We start from the raw sequence: 26,761 nt of genomic DNA, 5'->3' as shown, positions 1-26,761 counted from the left end.
TGAAACTTGGTATGAGTATATATATGGATAAGAGGATGATGCACGCCAAATGGCATTGTACGCCAGCGGATAATAACAGAGTTATGGCCCTTTGTACTTTGAAAAATGCTTTTTTTGTGTGTCCCGAGCCATATCTTGGAAGTGCTTTGACGGATTTCATTGAAACATTGTATGAGTATATATATGGATAAGAGGATGATGCACGTTGACATTGTCCATCCGTCCAGAAAAAACTTTTGTGTTAAGAAGTAAAATGGCAGGGGATATTAATTCAACGAATTTGCTTGTTTTTTCTCACTTGTGAAATGCACATGGCACCATTTTGTGACCACTTTTTGTCTGTCATGCATGAACTTTCCTTTCAAATCAAAGCACAAAGCCCAGAGGGTTGTTTGTCTTCTACCAATTTTGTTTGAATCACATTGCTTACCTTGCCCTGGGGTTGTTGGGGCTATGTTTACACTGACTAATATATCAAACTGATAATGAAAAAAAACTCCTCTGAAACCAAAAATCACACAACTTTTATATTTGATATGTAAGAGTAATCTAGCATAATAGCTTACCAAAATCTTGGTCTCTAAAATTAAAAAATCAAACAGGACTTATGTCTGGTATTTTACATCATGTCCCTGGGGTCAAAACTGGCCATTCCCCAGTAATTGCATGATTTATATAGAGGATCATGCTAATTAACTTTATGAACAGTGCTCCAGCTAGGCCTTAATTGAAGGGCGCCCCGCCCTGCCCCTCCGAACCTCCGCCCTGCCCTTCCTAGTGCCCCCCCCTGCCCTTAATTTTTTTTTTTTTTACATATCATAATTAATAATCTCTTATTACAATACATTGTAATTAATTTATTCCTCATTGTAGATATTATATTTGATTTTTTTTATAACAATTGGAACAATATATTCTAACAATTATTAATAACATATAAATTAACATGCAAGAGGAAGCATTCCAGAAATGCCTGCGCGCTCGAAAGTGCCCTTTTGACAAAATACTGCGAGTCCAAAGTGCTCTTTTGACAGAAAAGCCCCCCTGCCCTTTTCAAATCCTAGCTGGAGCACTGTTTATAAACAATATTGATATTGTATTCATACTACATTGTTGATACTATTTAGAAGTGCAAGATGTTATTTATGTGTATGTTACACTACAGTTATATACCTTTGAATTTGCACAATTGATTCAATCCATTAGTGTGAGTCTTTGTATCTTAGTGTGCAACCAATACGTACACTCAAGTTTTGCATCTGCTTAAAAGGTGCTAATGCAGGGATTTTTGTCTTTTTTAGTGATTGTTCTAGTACTTACTTTGAGTCTCAGAGTAGCTTGCAAAAAAAGAAAAATGGTTAGTGTTGACTAAAGAGAGAAAACTTGGTTAGTGTTGAATTTAGAGAGAACACTTGGTTATTGTTGACTATAGAGGGAACACTTGGTAAGTGTTGAATATAGAGAGAACACTTGGTTAGTGTTGACTATAGAGAGAACACTTGGTTAGTGTTGACTATAGAGAGATTAGTGGTTAGTGTTGACTATTATAGAGAGATTAGTGGTTAGTGTTGAATATAGAGAGAACACTTGGTTAGTGTTGACTATAGATAGACCACTTGGTTTGTGTTGAATATAGAGATAACACTTGGTTAGTGTTGAAAATAAAGAGAACACTTGATTAGTGTTGACTATAGAGAGAACGCTTATCTGGCATTTTATTCATCCTCTTATATGTATACAATACTTATCTGGCATTTTATTCATCCTCTTATATGTATACAATACTTATCTGGCATTTTATTCATCCTCTTATATGTGTACAATACTTATCTGGCATTATGTTTATCCCATCATGTTAACATTTTTCTCCCTTCATCTAGAAAGTAAACAAAATAAAATAATAAAAAAAAGCACTATAATAGGACATGATGTAATGAAAATGAACAAAATGCCGTTATTACTGTGCATGCTTGCTGCATTTAACATTGTTAATGACTGAAAAATGCATCAGATTCCTTATTATTTTGTTTCGAGTATGAGGATGCAACAAAGAACTGGCATTAATCCTTGTATAGTAATGGAAAGGTTGTTGTTTGTTCTTTGTCCAGAAGCGCCGAGGACTGTTTGGGACAACAGAGGTGCCCAAGAAGCCTGTGGTGACAGAGGAGCAGGAGGATGAGGGGGAATACAGCCATGGAAGGGAGGACTCTGTGGTGTGTAACCACCGTACTTCAGGTGAGCAGGCAGACGAGGGGCTCTTTATTTGTCATGGATGACATAGACCCAGTATTGTGAACATTCTCAATTTTTTAGGAATATAGGAATATGCAAATATTCCTCCTCAAATCTGGGGTTGAGTAAGACTCAAAGCTCACAAAAACTTCTGCAAACACCAAATTGAGCATGATGATCAAAGTCATCTAAACAATAGAGAAAAATGAACTCTAAACTTAAGTCAGAATACTGAACTTTTAGTATGTTTTTGATACTGGGCCATGGTAATGAAGTCCCTTTTTCAGCAAAAGTTGACACTATGTTTTCAATGCAACTGAATTTTCATCACTACAAAGAAGAGGGGACATTTACTTGCAATTGATTGTTGGTCTGTATGTTGGTAAATCCTATTGAGGCTCCAAATGTTAGAACAATCCAAATGTAAGAGATGCTTACAAACCTCACATTTAATATTTGTTTACATTGTAAACTTTACAATTACAGCAATACTAAGCTTTCCTTTTTGTGAAAAAATGAATACAAAAATTCAGATCTAGTTGTGTCATTTAATGATATGAATAAGCAACAATGCTTTTGCACACAAATAACATTTAGAACTGCAACACAATTATTATAACACACACTGTCTTGTTCTAATGTACTATTCTTGTTTCACTATATGTGTGTGATCGCCACGGTCTTCTCGTCTCAGTGTTACCAGTGCAGACTCTGATAGACAAGGAAATGTCCCCAGTCAAAGTTGTCTATGAAACAGTACTGATGAAGGTAATATGATAGGATAATGGTGTTAATTTTAACTATTTTTATCTGCCTCAAATGCATATCCTGTTAATGATAATCAAATAAAATATTCAATATGTGTTGTCTGTACAATAGATATTTAACTTAGTATAAAGGTATGTTAAGTTGTCATTATATATGGTCACTGACCAAGGGTGATATTTCTGAACCTCAATTTAGTAGAATGATGCCCCTTTTGTACTTTAGGTTCATGTTTGTGTTTGTTTAGCTATAGTTTTAGTATCAGGGTTCGACACTATAAGGCACGTCAGACAGACATTGTCTAGAAAGATTGGTGGTCGGGCTAGTAAAAGTGCGGGTTAGCTTGTCCGACTGGTCGTACATAAAAAAATCTATACTGATTCATATAACTATAACTAACTGTTGTAAAAACCTTTTTCCTTAATGTGTAAAATTACTCTCGTATCCGTTTTTTACATCAGAACAAGACTATCATATATAAATTAACCCGGAGCATTCACATGATTCATCGCTATTTTTAGACACGAATGAGAGCTTCCGGTAGGAATTGCTTGTTTCCATTGGTCAAGTTGTTTCGAATATTAATGATTTTCTGCAGTGTTGTAAAAATTTACAGCATGTTTTTACGACTTCTGTCGAAAAATCGGTTTCGTCAATGTAAACATTTTTGTGTAGCAGACAAGATAATGCAATTTAAATAATGGCTTTTTCCAAGTACGGATTTTCGTCTGACAAATCAGTTAATAAAGAAGAATCTGACGGTAAAACTGTCAGGAAACGTAAATATGAAGAAAAACGAAAACGTCAATTTATCCTATGGAAAATCGAGTCAGTTCCCATGGCTTGAATTTGACCAAGAAAAGCAAAAAATAGTTTTATTTTATTGTTTTACTCTATGCATCAAAATAACTCTCTGGTGTTCACTGATTATTTACTGATAAATCCTGATTAAACAGTTACATGAAACAACTGTGTTTATTTGCTATGTCATTTATGGTCTTGTAGACATCAGATTCGGGCTAGTACATTTTAAGAGGAGCTGGTCCGATGGTCTTGCTGTTAAAAAAGTTAATGTCGAACCCTGAGTATGCTTTAACCTGATGAAATTCTAGATATAGCAAACCTGCATGAAGAAGCTGTATTTGGGGCCGGTAGTGGAAAGGGTACTGTTGATAAAAATAGATTATGAGTTACTTTATAATTACTTCTGTAAAGATAGAGATGTTTTGATGACAATTTGTGTGTGTAGGTAGCGTACATGCTGATCTAAACTGTGAGCGCATTTGGGGTCATTTTAGTCAAGGTTACTGTAACTTGAAATTGATAAACAAATTTTCTTCAAAACTTTTGTTTGAATGAAGGTTTTTTGCTTGAAATGTGTGTTAAGGTATCATACATGCAGACCTCCACATATATAACATTTGGGGCCTGTCGTTAGAAGGTCACTGTTATTACCAAGAGAATAAATGTTTTCACTAAATAACTCAACTTTGCTTTGAAGTATTGTTATCAAATTAGTTATGTAGCTAGCATACATGCAGACTAGGTTTGGAATTGCATTTGGAGCAAGTCAGGTGAACAGATGTTAAAAGTCACTGTTACAAAAATAGTACAACAATTTCAGCTTGTTAACTAGAGTTTTGATAGAGGTTTCACAAAGAATTTTTTTTATCAATAGCTAATATGCAGACCTTGATTGGGGTTGCACAGTCATTTAAAATGAAATAAAATAATTTTATAAAATGATGAAAATCAAGTGTTGCTGCATGGCCACATTTGTTGTTGTAATCTTAATTTTCAGGCTCAATTTTTCAAATAACTTACAATGCAACTAGTATGGATATTTACCATCAAATATGTTGTCTCAGGAATTATATCAGATGACTGACAGAAATTACACATTACACTATCAAAGTGGAAGAACAGTCAAATGTGCTGCCTTTTTGACAGCTCTTAATAAATATTTTATTTGCACATTTGTCTCTTTTGCATATTAGCTACATATTTTACAATTAAAAAACTTGTATGTCAACAAAATGAAATGCATACTCACTGATTCAGAGCATTCTGTTCTTAGTTCATTATTGATATTCTATATCAAGTGCCTGATTGATGATTTTACATGTCAGTATATGCTGGACTGTCATTTTGATGATATGTGGACTGGTTACTTGCTGGAACTGACTTGTGATGTGTCCTTGCCCAGAAACCCCTTCTCCAGACTGGTCAGCTCCCTCAGACAGGCTGCCATGAGGTAAGTGGGGGGTTTGCATTGACTGTGGAACAGTATGATATAGCAAATAAATCAAATGAGCCTCCGTCTGTGTCAACATGACTTAACCCTTTACCACTTAGATACGTATTTTCACGCATTTGTAGTCCCTTAGAAAGTTCAATAGAATTTAAGACCTTTCTTACTAGATTCAAGTTTTAAAGGCTTCATAAAACAGGATAAAGCCTGTAACTCGCAGTCTGTTCTGGTTTTATGCTGTTTGTACATAGCAGTTTTCACATTGCTTCTAAGTGGGAAAGGGTTAATGCGCATACGTAAAATTTGTGCCAGATTAGCTTGTGCAGTCTTCACAGGCAAGTTAAGTACACCATTTCCGCTTTTATGTATTTTTAGTTCAAAGAATGTCTTTTTTAAGCCAAATTCAGTTTAGATGGAAATTGTTTCTCTGATTAGCCTGTCAGAATTGCATGTTATTGTTTTAGTTAATTTTCACATCAATCTAAGAACACTAGACATGTTGTTGTATTACAGTATTGTTTATTGAACATGAAAGGTACAATTTAAGCTTTGAATGTCTGCAAATGCAGTACTGTGAAGTGTTCACATTTACATTATAAATATATATGAGCCATGTCGTGAAAAAACCTGTATTTGTGACAAAATTTCACATTTTTTGTTTTCTATAGATTGATAAAGACTGTTCTGTGCTTGTTATTATGATACCAAATTTAAAGATATAGCTCCATTACTTACGGAGAATCTTTTATTTTAATAACATAACTGCAGAGATGTTTTGACATTAACAACGTTAACAACGTTTTCAAGTAAACTGCATTCAGATGTATGTTTCATCAAAATCCACACTTATTAAAAACACATGAAATGAAATTGAAGAACAAAATTATTTTGTTAAATATATATAATCAGGTATCTATTTGTTCTAAAAATAGTTGTGATTAACATTAAGCTGTAATCTAACATGCGTTGCTTAGCAACATTATAAGTCCACTTATATTTACATCGACCAGCAAACCATACAGTTTACATCATTTTTTTCTAAACCAATATCACATATTTTCACAACATATCATTTAGCTTTTCATAATACAAACATCATGTTCAAAACAAACACTCTCAATAACACCATCAATAAATAAACCAACAATATCCTATATAATAATAATAATTATTATTCATTGTGTTATAATGTTAGATCTCAATTTCTCAAAAGTGTTTTTCCTAAAAATTAAGAGTTGAGTAATCTTTAATAATATCTGCTTTTCACACTTTTTTTATAATTATTATTAGCATGTTTACAATTTATTTATCATGCAGCTTATATTGTATGTAGAATTCTTCGTTTGACATGAATTCTATAGAAACAAACAGAAGTGAATTCAAATATTTCATTTTATATAAAAAAGTGTTATTGAAATGTGTTACAAATAAACCAATGTATTCAAACAGACTTTTAATGATATTAAAAAATTACTGAAGAATAATTTTGAAGTTATTTGCCATTCCCCTGTAAATATTAACATTATAATGTGTGTAATATTTCGCCGTTGATGCCAATGATGCCATAGATGCGACAACATAACTATAGTTATGCTTCTGGGTAAGGGTGAGTAACATTCTTGTTAGCATCGCTGAGATATGGCCTGACAACTTAAATTGTACAAGTACTCTTGTCTGTTTTGTCTGAGTCCTTTGCCCTCTACAATCTGCGGTCGTTGGTATGGAATATGGTCGCAATCCATAGCCACAGTAACCTTGACCTCTGGACATCCGACTTCTGTGCGCATTGTCACAACCTGGCTCTTCCGTCTTCATGCGGATGTAGTAGTAGTGATTGTGTCTGAAAATAAAAATAAATACTATGTTGACAAACATTTTAATACCTTTTGATAGGACAAAAAATTATGATGCATTTGCAAATAGTATTCATTTGCATAGGTAACTATAATTGAAAACAAACTGCATGGTTATGTCCGAGTTTTGTTTTTCTTTCGCTTTGTATTTCACTTTAGGAACTTTACACGTTTCTTTAAACAGCATTTTAAAACCGTTATGCTGAAAAAACAATCACTTGTACTCAGTAGTGTGAACATTTTCAACCAATGATCATGGGCCTACGTTAGTAAATACCTTACCGATGGAGTTTGTCTAAAGTGGCTGGATAATAAATTCTCCAGTTCCTGGATACGTAAATATGCCAATTATTCAAACATCAAATAATTGATACGTGTTTCTATACGCGAAGTTACAGAGATTTGTTTTTGCACTCAGTCATTAAATAATAGGAGACAATGTAGATATACAATGTGCGATATACAAGCTATTTCCTCCTTTCCTACATATAAATCTATATAGAAGTTGGACAAATAATAATTTAGAGAATATGGTCGAGTTTATAATAAACAGCGATAATAAATACTAACAAATACTATTTTGCTTTGAATAAGAAATATTGTTTAGCCTTTATGATTGGCACAACAAATTAGAATTGGTCTGGTTATTGGACAAAAAAAAACGTTTTGTACGCCTTGTTATGTGTAACCTCATGGCTGCAATTAAAGGTTGGGATAAACTCTTACAACAATTCATGTACAAATAAAAATAACAAACTTTTAGTCTGATATTCTCTACCGTAAATATAAAGTTTTCATTCACTGAATATCTAAAAAAACGTTGAACATGGTGGTTAATTTGTAAACACGTCTAGTTTGCTATATTCTATTAAATGTTTAGATCAAACCAATTTTGCTCAATAGATAATAATAAAATATATTACTTACTTCTATTTCATTATCCATATCACGTCATTTCATGTTAAAGATGTTTCACAAATACAAAACTGTCCAAAACAGCTACACAGACTCACATGTTTCAGTGATGACGAAATAGCGCAAATTAAAATTAAAATGTTGACGTCACTTTAAAGAGAAATTACCAACGTCATAACTGATGTCACGAAAACAGGTTTTGTCGCGACACAGCTCATATCTATATTGTGTACTGGGATTGCTAGTTGGTTTGTGTACATTTTATAATGTAATAATTCTTTAATTAAAATCACTTAATACCACATATTTTTACCACATATTATGCATCTTGCAGGATGGATCTTTGCTATGAGAAGCCAACGGCAGTTGTTCAGAAGGCCTTTAACTCTGAGCAGAAAATTAAACATAAAAATTCATACATGCATTCAATAGCTGGATTGGGCGTTTTTGGTAAGGAGATGTGTGTGGGGTATCAACATAATGAACAAAAATGCTCACTCTATGATATTTATTTTATTGTATGTGTAAATCACCGAATTCTTGTTTTTGCTAGGCATAAGACCGAAGTCTTTGGCATTCTGGGTAACCAAGCTAAAATATATTGTTTTATACTATAAAACCTAAATAGTCATGTATTGCCCTCTTCATTGTGATCTTTATTTCTTTAATACAACTCGCCATGATTTGAACTTATTTGTGCTCACATAACATAATTATATAGCAAATACAATGTGGTACAGATTTAAATGCCACTTAAATTTTTAGCTCATCTATTTTTTGAAAAAAAAATTATGAGCTATTGTCATCACCTTGGCGTCGGCGTCCCGTTAAGTTTTGCGTTTAGGTACACTTTTCTCATAAAGTATCAATCCTATTGCATTCAAACTTGGTACACTTACTTACTATCATGAGGGGACTGGGCAGGCAAAGTTAGATAATTCTGGCTTGCATTTTGACAGAATTATGTGCCCTTTTTATACTTAAAAAATTGAAAATTTTGGTTAAGTTTTGTGTTTAGGTCCATTTTATTCCTTAAGTATCAAAGCTATTGCTCTCATACTTGCATCACTTACTAACTATCATAAGGGGACTGTGCAGGCAAAGTTATGTAACTCTGACTGGCATTTTGACAGAATTATGTGCCTTTTTTATACTTAGAAAATTGAAAATTGTGTTAAGTTTTGTGTTTAGGTCCACTTTTTTCCTAAAGTATCAAAGCTATTGCTTTCATACTTGCAACACTTACTAACTATCGTAAGGGGACTGTGCAGGCAAAGTTATGTAACTCTGACTGGCATTTTGACGGAATTATGAGCCCTTTATACTTGAAAATTTGGTTAAGTTTTGTGTTTTGGTCCATTTTACCCCTAAATTATCATAGATATTGCTTTCATACTTGGAACACTAACTATCATAAGGGGACAGTAAAAGCAAGTTGCATAACTCTGGTTGTCATTTTTACGGAATTATGGCCCTTTTTTGACTTAGTAACTTTGAATATATGGTTACATTTTGTGTTTAGATCCACCTTACTTCTAAAGTATCAAGGCAATTGCTTTTAAACTTTAAATACTTTTATGCTATCATGAGGGTACTGTACCTGGCAAGTTGAATTTTACCTTGACCTTTGAATGACCTTGACTCTCAAGGTCAAATAATTAAATTTTGCTAAAAATGCCATAACTTCTTTATTTATGATTAGATTTGATTGATACTTTGACAAAACTACTCTTACCTGACATACCATCACAAAAAATACTTAACATTGGCAATAACTTTTTCACTTTTTAAGATAGCAACTTGATATTTGGCATGCATGTGTATCTCATGGAGCTGCACATTTTGAGTGGTGAAAGGTCAAGGTCATCCTTCAAGGTCAAATGTCAAATTTATGGTGTCTGTCCGTCCGAAAACTTTAACATTGGCCATAACTTTTTCAATATTGAAGATAGCAACTTGATATTTGGCATGCATGTGTATCTCATGAAGCTGCACATTTTGAGTGGTTGAAGTTCAAGGTCAAGGTCATCCTTCAAGGTAAATGAAATAAAAAAAATCAAAGTGGCGTTCTCATGAAGCTGCACATTTTGAGTGGCGGAAGTTCAAGGTCATCCTTCAAGGTCAAGGTCATCTTTCAAGGTCAAAGGTAAAAAAAACAATAAAAAAAATCAAAGCGGCATTATCATGAAGCTGCACATTTTGAGTGGTGGAAGTTCAAGGTCAAGGTCATTCTTCAAGGTCAATGTAATCCTTCCAGGTCAAAGGTAAAAAATAATTCAATGCTGCGTTATCATGAAGCTGCACATTTTGAGTGGTGAAGGTTCAAGGTCAAGGTCATCCTCCAAGGTCAAGGTCATCCTTCAAGGTCAAAGGTCAAACAAAATATAAAAAAATCAAAGCAGCGTTATCATGAAGCTGCACATTTTGTGTGGTGGAAATTCAAGGTCAAGGTCATCCTTCAAGGTAAAAAAAAATGATAATAAAATTTCAAAGCGGCATTCTCATGAAGCTGCACATTTTGAGTGGTGGAAGTTCAAGGTCAAGGCCATCCTTCAAGGTCAAAGGTCAATTTTTTTTTATATTTCAAAGCGGCGTTCTCATGAAGCTGCACATTTTGAGTGGTGGAAGTTCAAGGTCAAGGTCATTCTTCAAGGTCAAGGTCATCCTTCAAGGTCAAAGGTCAAAAAAATTTTTATTTCAAAGCGGTGTTATCATGAAGCTGCACATTTTGAGTGGTGGAAGTTCAAGGTCAAGGTCATCCTTCAAGGTCAAAGGTAAATAAAAAACAAAACAAAAAATTTCAAAGCGGCGCAATAGGGGGCATTGTGTTTCTGACAAACACATCTCTTGATTATTTCAAAAATTGTTAAAAAACACAAATATTTATTTTTATTATTTTATTTTTGAAATACCGTCCAACCATCCCACCCAAGAATCCCCCCCCCCCCCCTCCAAATTTTTTTTATTTTTTTTTGCATTTTTTTTGCATTTTTGGAAGATAATGTAATAAATTACCACACCCCCACACTATACACCCCTCTCCACTCCACCCCTCCCTCCTTTGTGATTGAAATTGAGATAGGTCCCTTAGCTACACCTTTAAAAAGAAAAATAGATGAGCGGTCTGCACCCGCAAGGCGGTGCTCTTGTTTTATTTTTAGCTCACCTGAGCTCAATTTGCTCAAAGTGAGCTTTTGTGATCGCCTTTTGTCCGTCGTGTGTTGTGCGGCGTCAACATTTGCCTTGTTAACACCCTAGAAGCCACATTTATTGTCTGTTCGTAATGAAATTAAGTCAGAACATTTGTGCCAATAAAATCTTGGATGCATTCAAAATTGGTTCCGGTTGGTTGAAAAACATGGCTGTCAGGGGGCAGGAGAATTTTATTCCTTATATGGCTGTAGTAAAACCTTGTAAACACTCTAGAGGCCACATTTATTGTCTGATCTTTATGAAATTTGGTAAGAAGATTTGTACCAATGATATCTTGTACGAGTTTGAAAATGGTTCCGTATGGTTGAAAAACATGGTCGCCAGGGGGCACAGCATTTTTTCTCATATGGCTATAGTAAAACCTTGTTAACATTTTGAAAGTCAAACGTATAGTCCAATGAAACTTGGTGAGAACGTTTGTTCTCAGGACAATGGTTCCGCTCTGTTGAAAAACTTAGGCGACAGGGAGCGGGGAATTTATCCTTATATGGCTACAGTAGAACCTTTTTAGAATTCTAAAAGTTTCATTTATTGTTCACTCTTTGTGAAAGTTGGTCAGAACATTTGTTCTATATATCTTGGGCTCCACAAAACAGGTCAGTTCCTTTGTATCTCAGTTTAGCGACTTTGGGCCTTTCAGGCCCTCTTGTCGCTTAACTTTTACGAAGATAAGTAATAGCTAAGAGAGTATGTGTCAAAGCCCATACACCAAACTTTTTGTCTTGAAAAGATTATATCTCTTTTTCTTTATTATGAAAATGCAGCCTTTTGACAAATAGACAGATCTTGTTTTTTTCCACTCAAAGTTAATTCCTCAGATATACTGTGTGGATAAATTTTCATTTATTTCATAGCACAATCATTATCACATGGGTCCTGAAAAATCACTAACAAAATTCAAAAGCTTTTGTCTAAATAGTTCTGCTGCTAAACAAGTGTTGCAATCATTGAATAATACAATTTATTTAGATAAAAATAAACTATCAGCAGACTTTATTTAACATTGCATTTACCCCAGTAGCCGTTTTGTAAAAGCATTTGTTAAATATTGGTGTTGTTTATCATAGATTTACCTGAGAATGCCTGGTTATGAAAGCAATTGTGAAGGGTCAGATATTATACTTCAGGCCTGGAAACAGCCTTGACATTGATTGACACTGGTGTGATCACCTCCATATTGCAAGTGCTCCAACTGATGCAGCAGGAAGTGTACATCCAGAAGAAGGGCCCGTACCGTGTGGGTATCTGCCTGGCCCTTTGCGGCCCCTGCACCTGGTATGGACGGGTGCAGCCGTACCTTAACAAGATTGAGCTCCAGGAGCACTACTACATCCAGGGGCCCTCTGGCTGCCATGGGGAGGCCATTCAGCTTTTTGCAGAACTCGGTGAGGCAGCGTTGTGTGGTGTAGACAGGTGGAGACAGGGACTCTCTAGAATTGCCTTGAGCTCAGTAAAAAAACTGAGTCCTTATTGACAACCCTAAGAAAAATTGTAACACTCATAAAGTTTCTTCAGTCGCTGGCTTTTTGAGTTAAGGAGTTCTATAAATAAAAAATTGTCAAATTGCGTTGCTAAAATGTCTGATACTTGCATCCGTTTTTAAATGTAAAAATGCAGTTAATTTTCTATAGAAGATTTAGTTAGGGGCAATCTAAGTTAAGATTTATCTAATGGGCATGGTACATGTAAATATCTGTCAAAGGTTGCAATGTTTTGTATAAGTTGCAAAAAAAAATTAGGGAGAAAAAGTTGTTCAGCATACGAATTATTGAGTTTATGATTGTGATTGTGAATTTCTTAATTGTGTCAATTTTAGGTTCAACAATTCAGCCTTCTAAGGAATTATATGGCTTTTTATTTGTAGATGTAAAATTTGTTATTTATTCAATTTCTCTAAGCCATATTGAATTGGTTGATAAAGTAACTAATTCTAAATTTGAATAGTCAATTGAAAATGACATGATATTTCAACATTTTATTTTTCAGTGTTTAATAATATGGAAGCACTGCAAAGTAAAAGGAAAGGTATTGGGTTAGCAGTGGGTGGGGTGTTCCTTGGAGACCCACTAACCATACACTGGACACTGCAGGATATGATGGACAAGAAGCAGGAATTTTTGTCATCATTAGCCCAGACTTGTAGGCGCAAGCAGCCGATCTATGGCAAGGTAGGATTTTGTTTTTTGAGTGTATTTCTGATCATTAAGAGATCCTGATTGATCACTCTAATTTAGTCGTGTTCTGAGAAAACTGGGAATAACGCATGTGCGTAAAGTGTCGTCCCAGATTAGCCTGTGCAGTCCGCACAGGCTAATCAGGGACGACACTTTCCGCTTTAATGGTATTTTTAGTTTCAAGTAAGTCACTCCTTACCGAAAATCAAGTTTAGGCGGAAAGTGTCGTCCCTTATTAGCCTGTGCGAACTGCACAGGCTAATCTGGGACGACACTTTACGCACATGCATTAAGTCCAGTTTTCTCAGAACAAGACACAATTAATATGAACATTTTGACTGCCAAATGTAGATTGTTGCAATATTATTTGGGTCGCAGTGGTGTAGAGAATATGGCGTCCATCTAGTAATTGGGAAGTCGCAGGTTTGATCATCACTGTGGGAGCGTTCTTTAGATTTCCCCCATAGAATCTAGTCCCAGGAAACAGACTGGAGATTATTATAAACAAGCCTAAGGCGTTCTATGCAATAGAGCTTAAATAAATAGGTTTAAACCAAATACTATTTGGTGCTTTGGTGTGTGTAGACTATTATGGCGGTCATCAGCATTCCAGACAGCATGAAGTAGACCATTCTGCTGATAAATCTATCCTAGACCATTGTGCTGATAAATCTATCCTAGACCATTGTGCTGATAAATCTATCCTAGACCATTGTGCTGATAAATCTATCCTAGACCATTGTGCTGATACATCTGTCCTAGACCATTCTGCTGATAAATCTATCCTAGACCGCTCCAGGTATGCTTTCAATAGTCTATGTGTGTTAGTCAAAGGTATTAGTCTAAATCTGGACTTGAACTATTAAGGAAACCTTACAATAACATTTCATGAGAAATACGGGTTATGTTTAATCCCTTTACAATTTTAGTTTATTTTTTATTTTTTAGTTCAAACCTATTTATTTTAGCTCGATTGCATCGCAAGCCTAAGGCTTATATAAACACTCTCGAGTCCGTTTCCTGGGCCTAGAACCAGTTCTTGGTGTCTTTGGAGGAGATCTAAAGAAGCTCCCACAGTGGGGATCGAACCTGTGACCTCCCGGTTGCTAGGCGGACACCATATCCATTACACTACGGCGACCTACTCCTTTACGATTTTCAATGAGTTTTCACACAATTTGATGGACATATTATTGCTATGCTCAGAGTTATGCTAACCCAGCAAAATGAAGCCGATGAATGTGAAAACATGTCTACTGGGTATAATAGCTGACTTTCAATTTTGAATCATTATGTTATTGTTGAGTATGAAATATAAATAACAAGAATGTTTTAGTTGTGAACATTTAACCCTTTCCCACTCAGAAGCCAAGTGAAAATGACTATGTGCAAACAGCATAAAACCAGAACAGCTTGCGAGTAACTCGCAGTTTGTTCAGGTTTTATGCTGTTCACTGCTCATCAGTATCTAAGGGTTGGAAATGAAGCCTTTAAAACTTGAATTAAGTAAGAAAGGTATTTGATTAAATGTAATTTTCTCAAGGACTACTAATGCATAAAAATAGGTATCTAAGTGGTTAAGGGTTGAGATGTCATTTGATCAGGCTTTTTATACCCCTGCGATGATATCCTAGTAAGAACAGGCGGTAAAGATGCATTGATTGGAAGTTTTTTTAAATAAGCTGATATTGTTCTACATAGTATTGGGTAAAAAAATATTTTGTCTCAAGAATTTTTGGATCCTTCTTTTTTCAAAATACAACTTGAATGCATAAGTTGTAAATATATGAATTTGTGAATATGCTTTGTTTATTATCCAAGTTGAACAATTGCTAAAGTTATGCACCTATGTTTGAACTATGAAATATATTTCATTATGCAGTGTCAGTGGTTTAAGTCACTGCTGCAAATTGCTCTAGTTTTGATGATACCATTGTAAAAATAAAATGATCATCGAGATTGTAAGTTTAATTTTTTTAGGTTTACATGCTTCTGGACAACTGGTTCTATGTCACAGTGGTTGAGCATTTTAAACTGCATTTTCTGGTTGAAAGTGCCAAGTATGAACTCTACATGTGCTGTGTGCCATTAACAATTACTGTGGCTAATGTAAACTTACATAAACATGACTATTGTTTTACATAGCGTATAGACAATTTTTGTCTCAGCCCTAACATAACCATAGTTTAATGAACTTTCAGCAAGCCTTCTTGGAGACTATCTTGTGTTTGTATTTGAGGAATATAGGGTCAATATCAATACTGCTAAAAAAAAATAAAAAAGGTTTCCGCTCAATAACTCGAGTTTGGCTGGAGGTATTGAACTGAAATTGTGTGTGTAGCTTACATGCAAAAATAACTTGGGATTTCAAAACTATTTATGAATTAATAACTTAAACCTGGTTTTTGTTGCATCGCTATTTTTATGCCCCCGAAGGAGGGCATATAGTGATCGGACTGTCTGTCCGTCCGTCTGTCCATCACACTTTTGCGTTTAGGTTTCGAAAAATGCTCATTACTTCTATGTCGCTTCAGATGTTACCTTCATTGGTATGCATGTGTATATGGACAAGGCCTTTCCATACGCACACAAATTTTGACCCCCTTGACCTTGAACTTAGGGTCCGCCTTAAGGTTTCGAAATCTGCCTTTAGGTTTTGAAAAAGCTTTTTTCGGGGGCATATGTCTTCCAATGGAGACAGCTCTTGTGTTGTTTTGAAGTATGTTTTAATTTAAAGAACATAATTATTGTAAAAGTAGGATGTAAATATAAAAAAATAAATACAAGTATTCAGTACAACTTTTAACATATATTGATAAAAATGAGTTAAATTATATCCTTAAATTGAACTTGCATAAAAGTTTGAACACACATTTTAGGTGAATTCTAATATTTGTTGTTGTTTTATTTTAACAAAAGCATGCTTGCTTGGTAAAATCTATTGTAGAGCTAAAATATTTTTTGTTGTTTGGGTTTGTTTGATACGTTGTTTTTTATAATATTAGAGACATATATATAATATGCATATTTAAAAAAAAATTATGATTATGAAACTCATCACCACTATTATAAATTTACAAGTATGCAAGCACCAAATGTATTAAGCTAACATGTGCAAAATATGCTTATTGTTAGCTTTTGTGACTGCCTTTTGTAAGCCATTTGTTGTCTGTTGTGCATCATGCTTCATTTGTTGTCAACATTTTCCTTGTCATGAAGTTAAATTTGTCACATTTCAAGTTGCCAGTTTATTTCACCAATGTAAATAAAGTAAGATCATTAGTCCTGATGATATCTCGGTCAAGTTTGAAACATATTTGTGTGTGGGAAAAACACTAGGGAATTAGGTCAAATTAAATAAAAGGCTTGTGAACACAAGAGGCAACATCTATTGCTCTATTGCCCAATCTTCATTTTCAGCAATGATATCTTGGATATGTTTAAAACTGGGTCATTTGGGGTCAAAAACTTGGTCATTAGGTCAAATGAAAGAAAAATCTGTGAACACTCTAGAAGTCACGTTTGTTTGCACCATCTTAATTAAATTTTCTCTGAAAATTTATTTTATTCTAATGCATAAATTATTTCTCTTATATGTTCTAATAATAAATTATTTGTGAGATATGATTCTTTTTCGTTGAAAAACATTGCCATCATAATTCAGGGCAGTTTTGCTAATGTGGCTATGATTAAAACATTTGAAAACTCACATTTTTTTTACCCACTTATCGTGAAACTTGCCCAGAACATTAAACAAATGTGTAATTCTGGGCTGAGTTTAAAAAAAATCATTTGGTTTGTTAAAAAACTTTGCTGCAAAGACGTGTTAGGGCATTTTTATGCCCCCTTTCGAAGAAAAGGGGTTATATAGTTTTCGCACTGTCCGTCTGTCAGTTTGTCTGTCAGTCTGTCACACTTTTCGTGTCCGCTCTTTAATTCAAATAGTTTTCATTCGATCTTTACAAAACTTTGTCAGAAGTTGTATCTAGACAATATCTAGGTCAAGTTCGAATATGGGTCATGCCAGGTCAAAAACTAGGTCACGGGGTTGAAAAAATAAATCCAAGGGAAGTAATAACCTTTAAATGGACATAATTATCTGACCTGAAAAATTATATATTTTTGTTAAATAAATCAAGCGGCGCAGTAGGCGGCATTGTGTACAGGTCGGGCTACCGTAACCTCGTGAAGAGGCCAGTAGGACCTGTAAATAAACTCTGAAACACACACAGGCGGCATTGTGTTTCTGACAAACACATCATGGTAAAAGGTCAAAGTCATCCTTCAAGGTCTCAGGTCAAAAATACAAATCCAAGGGAAGTAATAAGCTTTAAAGGGAGATAATTATTCAATATTGAACATAGCAACTTGATATTTGGCATGCATGTGTATCTCATGGAGCTGCACATTTTGAGTGGTGAATCAACAGCCACGGTAGTGGCTTTTAATTATTTTCTACTAAAAATAGAGATTTGTTAGAGAAAATTATTGTCAAGGGAAGTAATTTATATAATTATAAATCTCAGATTATATATTTCCTTACCAAAAATTTAAGTTCTTTTCAAAGTTACTGTACAGATTTTTTATTTTGATTATTTATAACTCAAATGATTGATTTGTAAAAGTTTTTTTTTAATTATATAATTATCATTTCTTTCCTGTACTAATTTGTGAATGGTAGGGTTCATTACATACCTGTGGACTTATGTCCATAGATATATGATGAACTCTGGCTATGAACTCTTTGATAAACCACAGGCCTTGGTTATCAGTGAGGGAACCAAGGGAATTAGTAAGCTTTAAAGGAAGATGATTTCTATACCTGTCAAATGATAAATAGAAATTTTATTTCAAAGCGGCGCAGAAGGGGGCATTGTGTTTCTGACGAACACATCTCCTGTTCCTTTTATTATTATAGGTCTTTTGTGAAACTTTGTGAACACTATACGCTTAGAATGTCTAACTTCCATGGGGTCTCAGGTTAGACTTTGGCCCTCTAGTGTAATGTTGTCTTTGATATAAACTATATTCTGAGAACAGCTTTAGTTAAATTCCAATTACGGATTCTATGAGTTACACAGGTCAGTTGTTAAACTGAAGGATAAAAGTTCTAATGAATTCGTCAAATATATGTTATGTGACATACTAGTATTTCAATAGCAAGTCAGGTGGAGCAGAATGCATAGCCCACCCAACACTACTTATGGGCTACATGTAGGAATTTAAATGGGTCCTATATTAACACACAGTATATAGTCCACATGACTTTGGCATCAGGGTTCCGTAGTGGCTCACATGTGGATGTTTTCCTACAATTATAATGTGTCTTTAAATACTGATTTGTAGCTTATTTAGTGGCAAACATGGGATAATACCATATGCATTTATAATGCATTCAGAATCCTTATTTATCCCTGACATTTATGTTCAATATACCCTGTATGAGTTTTACTTTTAGGGTTGGCAAGCAAGAAACCTTCTATGAAGATGACCCAACAGAGTTGTACATGATGCTGTTTGGCTCATATGAAAGGGTATGAAATTATATTGTTAAATAATATTTGTATAATTTTACTTAAATCTGTCAAACTTAAAAGCACATCTTCTGTGAATCTGCAAGGCTCATAATTGTTGTATTTGACAGGTTAAATTGTATGGTAGTCTTTCACCAAATTTGTTACAATAATGCCCCTGGAATAAAAATTGGCCTCGCCCAAGGGGTTACTTGTTTTCCTAATATGTGTAAAGTACAAACATAAATCGACTCTGAAACTGAAAGCGGCAGAGGTTTTTTGTATTTTCTATTTAACAACATATTATGGCCTTCTGCAAAGTTTGCTTAAATCAAGCCCTTTAGTCACAATTGGGGGAACCTTGCATTTCTTATATGTAAATTATTTATATAATTCGGACTTATACAAGCTTCTGCCCTTAAACTGCAAGGCCCAGATATTCCGTATTGATGATGTTACATCAAATGGTAGATTTCATCTAACTTTCTGCACATCATGCCTTTTTTCTACACATCATGCCCCTATGGTGAAAATTGAAGGGCCTGGGGTATAAAAGGTTTATATACACTTCCTTAATAAAATATGTTACACACATTTTTTTTGGTCAATGAACAATGCCCATAGGTGTAGTATTCTGTGTGTGATATATGAGAAAGTGGTCCTCTATCAAGTTTGGTTTTATACCCTGCAGGAAGATTTTATACCCCCAAAGAGAGGGCGAAATTTGAAGTCACTATGTCAGTCACACAGTGTAATTAAATCTATACATTTTTAGAGTGAATAATTTTCCAATATCTCAAGCAATTAAACTGTAACTTCAAGTATGTCATCACCATGAAATGAAAATGTTCAAAGACACTTCATCCTCAGTCAAAATGTTGCAGTGGTATAAGTCGAATTGATGACCAAATTCTCTGGTATTTTGCGTACTTTCAGGCCATGTTCCATTACCAGCTCAGTGGGCCTGTCAACCACATGGATCCACTCAGTGCATGCAATGTGGAGGGGCCATCACAGTACCTTGAAGATCGCATGTATGAGTGTCAGACGCGCCATGACTGGCTTCAGTACTACAGAAACCTGCTGCTTTATGACCTTATCAATAAGGTACTGGGTACTTCTTGGGGGCTTTATTATGTCAGCGATTGGAACAAGGGTGTGACAAGCTATATTTGTGTTACAGATAGCTCACTTGGTTGAAGACTCGCCCTTTAAGTGGGTTTAAATCACTGCCTGGCGGTACTCTATTCGCATGTTACAAAATAATTTGCAGATTGTTAACATGTATGAACATATTGCATCTGCACTTACAATGATCATAATCTGATCTTCAGCACCACTCTTCAAAAAACCCATAGACAATCACCCATGCTTCCAGACATGTTGATTGATGAACCATGTTTGCTTTGTTGGACAGTCATAACGTTTTTCCTTTTTTTATGAGAAATGCATGGATTATTTATGATAACAAATGCTATTCTATTCTATTCTTCCCTTGTAATGTTTAACTATTTTTTAGAGGAGCAGCCATGTGTGTGATTGCTGGAGAATGTTGCACAGTGTAGCAGGAGAAATAGAGTACCTGAACAGTATGTTAACACTTTACATATAGAATTCTTAGTTTCCTTACACAGTAGTTAATCCTCTTGACTTTTGATATGCCACACCAAAGGCTTCTAAAGGGACATAGAAATGCATATAGAAATGGTAGCAGTCCATTTCCGCAGGCTGGCCTGTTTCCTTCCGTCACACTCATCAGTGCGCAACTCCTCGGACATTTTGCATGCCATTTTTGCAACACTTTTACAGAATTCCTTGTCCTACAGCTCATATTTGCAAGGTTTGGAAAATGCATTATTTTTATTCCCCTCTTCTAAGAAGTTGGCATCAAACAAAACTGTGCAATTTTCCTGTTAGTTAGCCATAGTTAGATTCTTAAGTCAATCTTATAAGCTTGTATACCAATATTTCTTATTCCGGTTTGCTCAGGTATGATTGACACAATGAAGGGCCTTGTACATATCAACCTGGCCCATGTCACATCACTGGGTACCAGCAATGAAGCGTTACTGGAGAGACAAAAACAGGAGGTATCAAAGATTATTAGTTTTTTTCATTTGTTTTTTTTTTTCAGAATTTCAGTCACATTATGGTTGGATATTGTTCGTGTTGCAATTTTTGGTGGGGAAAACTTAGCAGATCTGATGCCTTACAAGTGCAAACTGCCCTAGTCGGATCAGAATAAATGGGAGCCACAACAAACAAACAAACACATTTTTATGTGATGGTAGATTTATAAATTGATTGTTTTATACATGTACTGCTCAAGTAATTTACTTATTGATGTCGACATGAGCAAACTGACACTCAGTAAAGTAAAATGCTGAGCCGTATTGAAGTAATATTGCAAAAGCAAAGTTGACACATATCGTATATATATAGTCATAATGAACTGTATTTGCTGATTTCTGTGAGTGTCATTTTTTTATTTGAACCATTAAATTATTTTCATCTGTTGAACATTCTGTATAAGATGCACGTAAACTGTTGTTTGCCAAACTATTGACAAATATAGGTCCAAAAACAAAAAATATGTTATGTTACCGTTCCCAAAAGTCAGAATTGAGGGGTCATTTGTGTTCAATTGTTGTATGTGTGTATATTTAATTGTATATTGCTGCTATCCTGATCAACAATTGCATCACTTTACCACCTTGATAGGTATTTTGACGCATATGTGGCCCCTTAGAAAGATAAATTCAATTAAAGACCTTTCTTACTAGATTCAAGTTTGAAAGGCTTTTATTCTAACCCTTACATACTGATGAGCAGCAAACAGCATCAAACCTGAACAGACTGCGAGTTACTCGCAGGCTGTTCTGGTTTTATGCTGGTTGCAAAAGCGGTTTTCACTTCGTTTCTTCTGGGGGAAAGGGGTATTCTATCACCAACTAAACATCACAATTTGAACCATTCACAGGCAGACAGCCCTGTGAATCAGGCAGCCTTCTCTCGCATGCTGGTGGCATTTCTACAGAAGCTGGAGTGGACCCTGGGTCAGGGGGTCACACTGTCTGACACCAGTCTGTTTGAATTCCTAATGGAGAGGAAGCTGTCACGGATTATTGAGTACGACGAGATCACAAAGAAACCCAGCATTGCTCCCGAAAAGCAGGTATATCCTGATATTTAATGAGCCATTCAAAGGATTTATGCTTAAGTCTGTGAAATAAATGTCTCTGTATGCTTAGTGGTGATTTATAAAAAAATATTGAGGAGATTAAACTAAAATTTTACTGTTTTTATTTGTTGCTTTATCAATACTGGAAAAAATGGACTATACAATTTCAGAGCCAAATTTGTATGTTGACATTAATTTTAGGTCAGACTTGATGTGCCATGGTATTTGTGCAATAAAATATATGAAAAATGAGTAAAAAGCATTAAATGATATAATATAAAAAAAATGAAACAAATTTGTTTCATATGATAATGTGTAATATTATAACTGAAAAGGCTGACTATTTACATATTTTAATAATATTGCAAATATTATTTTTTCTTGGTTTCCAATCATGATATAACACATAATAAAACTGAAAACTACAAATATCTTCTGTAAAGATATAGATAACGATACGATTTTGTCTTTAAAAAAATAAAAATAATATTAACCAAATTATTCCCCTATGAAGAAGCATGGTATGTTGCTTTTCACCTGTCTGTCAGTCAGTATGTCTGTATGTCGAAATGCTCCAGCCAGGATGTGAAAAGGTTCTGATTGGTCAAAATGGCACTTGCACTCTCTGTCACTGTATCAGTGTGGCTTAGTTTGAATAAAGCATGTGTTATATAGAGGATATTTGTTGGATTTGGTGGAATATTGATTTTAATTCACGAGTGATCATAGAAAATTATATTTGCATGAGTGGTGAAGCAACGAGTAAAATGATCACGAGTGAATTAAAATGGATATTCAACCAAATCTAACAAATTTTCTTTTTATTTTAAGCTTACAAATGAATATTTTTGTATTTTTGCCATTCCGGACAATATAATTCCCAGTTGGGCGCCCTTCATGTATTTCAAAAGAAAGCTCATCTGTATAGTTTTATAAACATTAATGCAGAGTAGTCATCCTTAGTAAATTGCCTTTAATTGGGGGTCACAATCGTGAAACCAAAGATATCTAAAATAGTTCAGGTAAAAAACTGAAAATTATCGATAATTTTCACTGTTATTTTTCACTTTTTAAAACAGTGAAATATCAGTTTTAATTCTCTGATACATCTCTATAAACCATAGGAAAGCATAAAATAAATATGTATATTTTTCATTTAACATGATTCTGAAGAGTGTTTCTATAATATAACAAAACAAGTTTAGCTGTGAGAATTTGAAGTATTTATTGAAGCTTTAAATAGATAACATTGTATAATACTGTGATTGGGTAAGAAAAAGTACATGGTTGGGGTCCAAGGGGTTAGTGTATGATTTTTGGTTGGCAATATGCTACTCCCCTCCCAATAGGCCTAGCTACATCACTTTGTCTGAAGACCATTCATGTTCACGTGACATTAAGAGAAAGCTTTGGTCTACAGCCATCCAAATTGGTTTGATAGTTACTGGGTAAGATAGGAAGATGTCTATTAATATTTATTTGGATGTCAAAGGTCACAGGGCCATGTAAAAATAAATGTCCGCACAATATCTTTACCCATGGCTATGATCATGCCTATTGGTATAGTGGATACTTGGGAGAAAGAGAAACGCCTATTTATTTTTAGGATGGCCAGATCAAAGGTCAAAGTCACAGGGTCTTTGAGAACGCTTGTACCTGAAATTGTGACACATGGTGCAGGATTAATATGGGGAAAAAATGATGCATTTGTATTTTGAGAGAGTAGTTTCATCATGATAGTAGTTTCTTTTAGAACAATAGACATATGATCAACTATATTGCTATGCTGGTTTCTTGAGAGGAAAGAATTCCTATTCATTTGTGAAGTATTAAATTTACTTCCACACCATATCTAGCCAGTTATCATGATCACAAAAACCAAGTGTGCAAGTAAGGCTTCATGATGTACGACTCGTTATGATTTTCAAATCAAGAGATCTAAGGTCAAGATTACAGGGACAACTTTGCTGAAAGTCAGGAACACACATGTTTTACAAACATCTCTTGAAATAATTTTTATTTAAATATAAATTTTTATAAATCTTGACATGCTGCGTTTATGATTATCATTACTCAAGAAATGTTGTTGGGTAGCAAATCATAGGTTTAATAACATTTACTTTTTTTTTATTTTAAGCTCGGCTGTTTTCGGAGAAAACCCGAGGTATTCTCATAGCCAGCTTTTCGTGTCGTCCGACGTCCGCCTGCCTCGTGCTAAAACTTGCACATAGTGCTCTAAAATCAAAGCGCTTCCACCTACAACTTTGAAACTTCATATGTAGATGCACCTTGATGAGCTCTACACACCACACCCATTTTTGGGTCACTTGGTCAAAGGTCAAGGTCACTGTGACCTCAAAAAAAAAAAAAAAATCTGACAAGCTTTTATTTATTAAAAACTGCACCCGCAGCTGAGCGTTGGCACCCATTATGCGGTGCTTTTGTTTCCCATTTAGTAATATTGATGCATTTACAACTTTTCATAACCTAAAAAATATGTTGTCTGCAGTTTAAAAATGTAAACCTGTGTTACTCGAAGAATGCTTTCTCTCATTGACCTAATTGGTTAATGACTCTTATTACAATGAATAGTACATGTGTTCAACAAGTACAAATGCCCTAAGTTATCACAATTTTGTCATAGAAAGTACACTGCATATCTTTCACTGCAGTCTATGACACAGATGGATGATATGAAGGGCATGCTACGGGCTCTACAGGACACTCTTGCAGCAGACATGAAGTCAGCGTTAGGCACACTGCCAGCCCTGGAGTCAACGTTCTTACGGGTCAAAGGTTCACAACTGGACAGCACCTCCACTCTGCCACTGGTGATGCACAAGAAGTGAGGCTGGTGTTGCAATTTAACCCTTTCCCACTCAGAAACAAAGTCAAAATGGCAATGTGAAAACAGCATAAAACCAGAACAGCCTGCGAGTAACTTGCAGTTTTCTCTAAGTTTTGGAAATGAAGCCTTTAAAACATGAATCTAGACAGAAAGGTCTTTAATTAACTTTTGATTTCTAAGGGACTACAAATGTGTAAAAAACGGATCTAAGTGGTAAAGGGTTAAAGTTAATCGTTTCTAGAACACATCAGCATAAACTTTATTTAAAAGAATGTAAATATGTAAATTGATCAGTTGCTCGATTGAGAGAAATAAATTTGTACTTCTTATATTCTAATTTGGATGTTCTAAAGTACACAGAAATCCATGATTGAAAAATGTTGATAATGCTTAAGGTTTATACATATTTTTGCATTGTTATTCAGTAAATGGGGATATTTAACCAGGTTTTCTGAAGGAAATAACAGGTTATTAGATTGGTGAATGTCGGCGGGCGGACAGGCAGGCGGGCAAAACAAGCTTGTCCGGGTTATAACTTTGTCGTTCATTGTGATATTTTTAAATCATTCGGCACATTTGTTCACCATCATTAGACGGTGTGTCATGCGAAAGAATTACGTCAATATCTCCAAGGTCAAGGTCACCACGACTAAAAATAGATTTATTTTGAAAAAAAAGGGGCTAATTATAAACAATCAGTTCAGTTTGAGTTGTCCCCCTTTATCAGGCTTTTTTTTATAGTTGGTTTTGTGACAATTTTGTCCCTTGTTTTTTCTTGGACCCATTGGTGAGGCTTAACACAGCTGTACACTGGTTGAATGTATGTGAGTGCATGGGTTTTTGCTCTTTCTGACAATAACATTGTGGAACAATTTTGAATTTACTAACAACAAATGTTTGCAATGTGAAGCTTACTTGTCATATGTTACACCTTTCAGTCTACCTAAAAATTTATGGAGCCATTAAGAAGTCAAAACTTGTATTTATGTATAAAACAACTTGTCCAGAGAGTCACGTTGATGATGTAATTTAATGATCATTTACCACAAATTTGCACTATTGTGTGTCACATCTGTCTACCAAGCTCAAAGGTTATAGTCACACTAAGAGGTCAAATGTTAGGTGCAAACTTAATTTCATCACATAATAATCTATTTTAAAATACATTTTGGGAGATTTTTATCGTGTGATGTTAGATTGTTGTCCCCTTCCGGTTTCACCCGGTTTTCACTCTGTGCGTCTGTGAGTCTGTCTGTCTGTCTGTCACACTTTTCTGGATCCTGCGATAACTTTTAAAGTTCTATATATTTTTTCATGAAACTTGAAACATGGATAGATGGCAATATGGACATTATGCACGTCATTTCATTATGTTCCTACATCAAAAATTCTGGTTGCTATGGCAACAAATAGACTAGAAATACTGCTGAAAATGGTAGTTTTCTGGATCCTGCGATAACTTTAAAAGTTCTTCTAATTTTCATGAAACTTGAAACATGGATAGATGGCAATATGGACATTATGCACATCATTATACTCCCACAAACGAAGTTTAGGGGGGTATACAGGAGTGAACTTGTCTGTCGATCGGTCGGTCTGTCGGTCGGCCTGTCGGTCCGTATTTAGTGTCCGCTCTCTATTTCAAGTTATTTCATCCGATCTTCACCAAACTTGGTCAGATGTTGTATCTTGATGATGTCTAGGTCAAGTTCAAATATGGGTCATGCCAGGTCAAAAACTAGGTCACGGGGTCACTTAGTGCATTTTAAACATTGAGCATGGTGTCCGCTCTCTTATTCATGTAGTTTTCATCCGA

General features: G+C 34.9%; 1 protein-coding gene across 5 annotated transcripts in view; it reads left to right on the top strand.

Annotated features, from left to right (window-relative positions):
* LOC127846992 (uncharacterized) overlaps nt 1-20,001 on the top strand; it is a 50,189-nt gene extending 30,188 nt beyond the window's left edge. For all 5 annotated transcript variants that reach the window (XM_052378471.1, XM_052378486.1, XM_052378494.1 and 2 more), the window contains 8 exons: nt 2,109-2,235; nt 2,927-3,000; nt 5,127-5,251; nt 8,351-8,466; nt 12,357-12,614; nt 13,216-13,397; nt 18,862-18,937; nt 19,853-20,001. In XM_052378471.1, coding sequence (XP_052234431.1) covers nt 2,109-2,235; nt 2,927-3,000; nt 5,127-5,251; nt 8,351-8,466; nt 12,357-12,614; nt 13,216-13,397; nt 18,862-18,888 — 909 coding nt within the window. In that variant the 3' untranslated portion in view covers nt 18,889-18,937; nt 19,853-20,001. The remainder of the gene's footprint in view (nt 1-2,108; nt 2,236-2,926; nt 3,001-5,126; nt 5,252-8,350; nt 8,467-12,356; nt 12,615-13,215; nt 13,398-18,861; nt 18,938-19,852) is intronic.
* The last annotated feature ends 6,760 nt before the right edge of the window (nt 20,002-26,761 follow it).

This window comes from Dreissena polymorpha, chromosome 1 (genome assembly GCF_020536995.1).
Source record: "Dreissena polymorpha isolate Duluth1 chromosome 1, UMN_Dpol_1.0, whole genome shotgun sequence".
Taxonomy (NCBI): domain Eukaryota; kingdom Metazoa; phylum Mollusca; class Bivalvia; order Myida; family Dreissenidae; genus Dreissena; species Dreissena polymorpha.
This window is presented reverse-complemented; position numbering and strand designations above follow the sequence as displayed.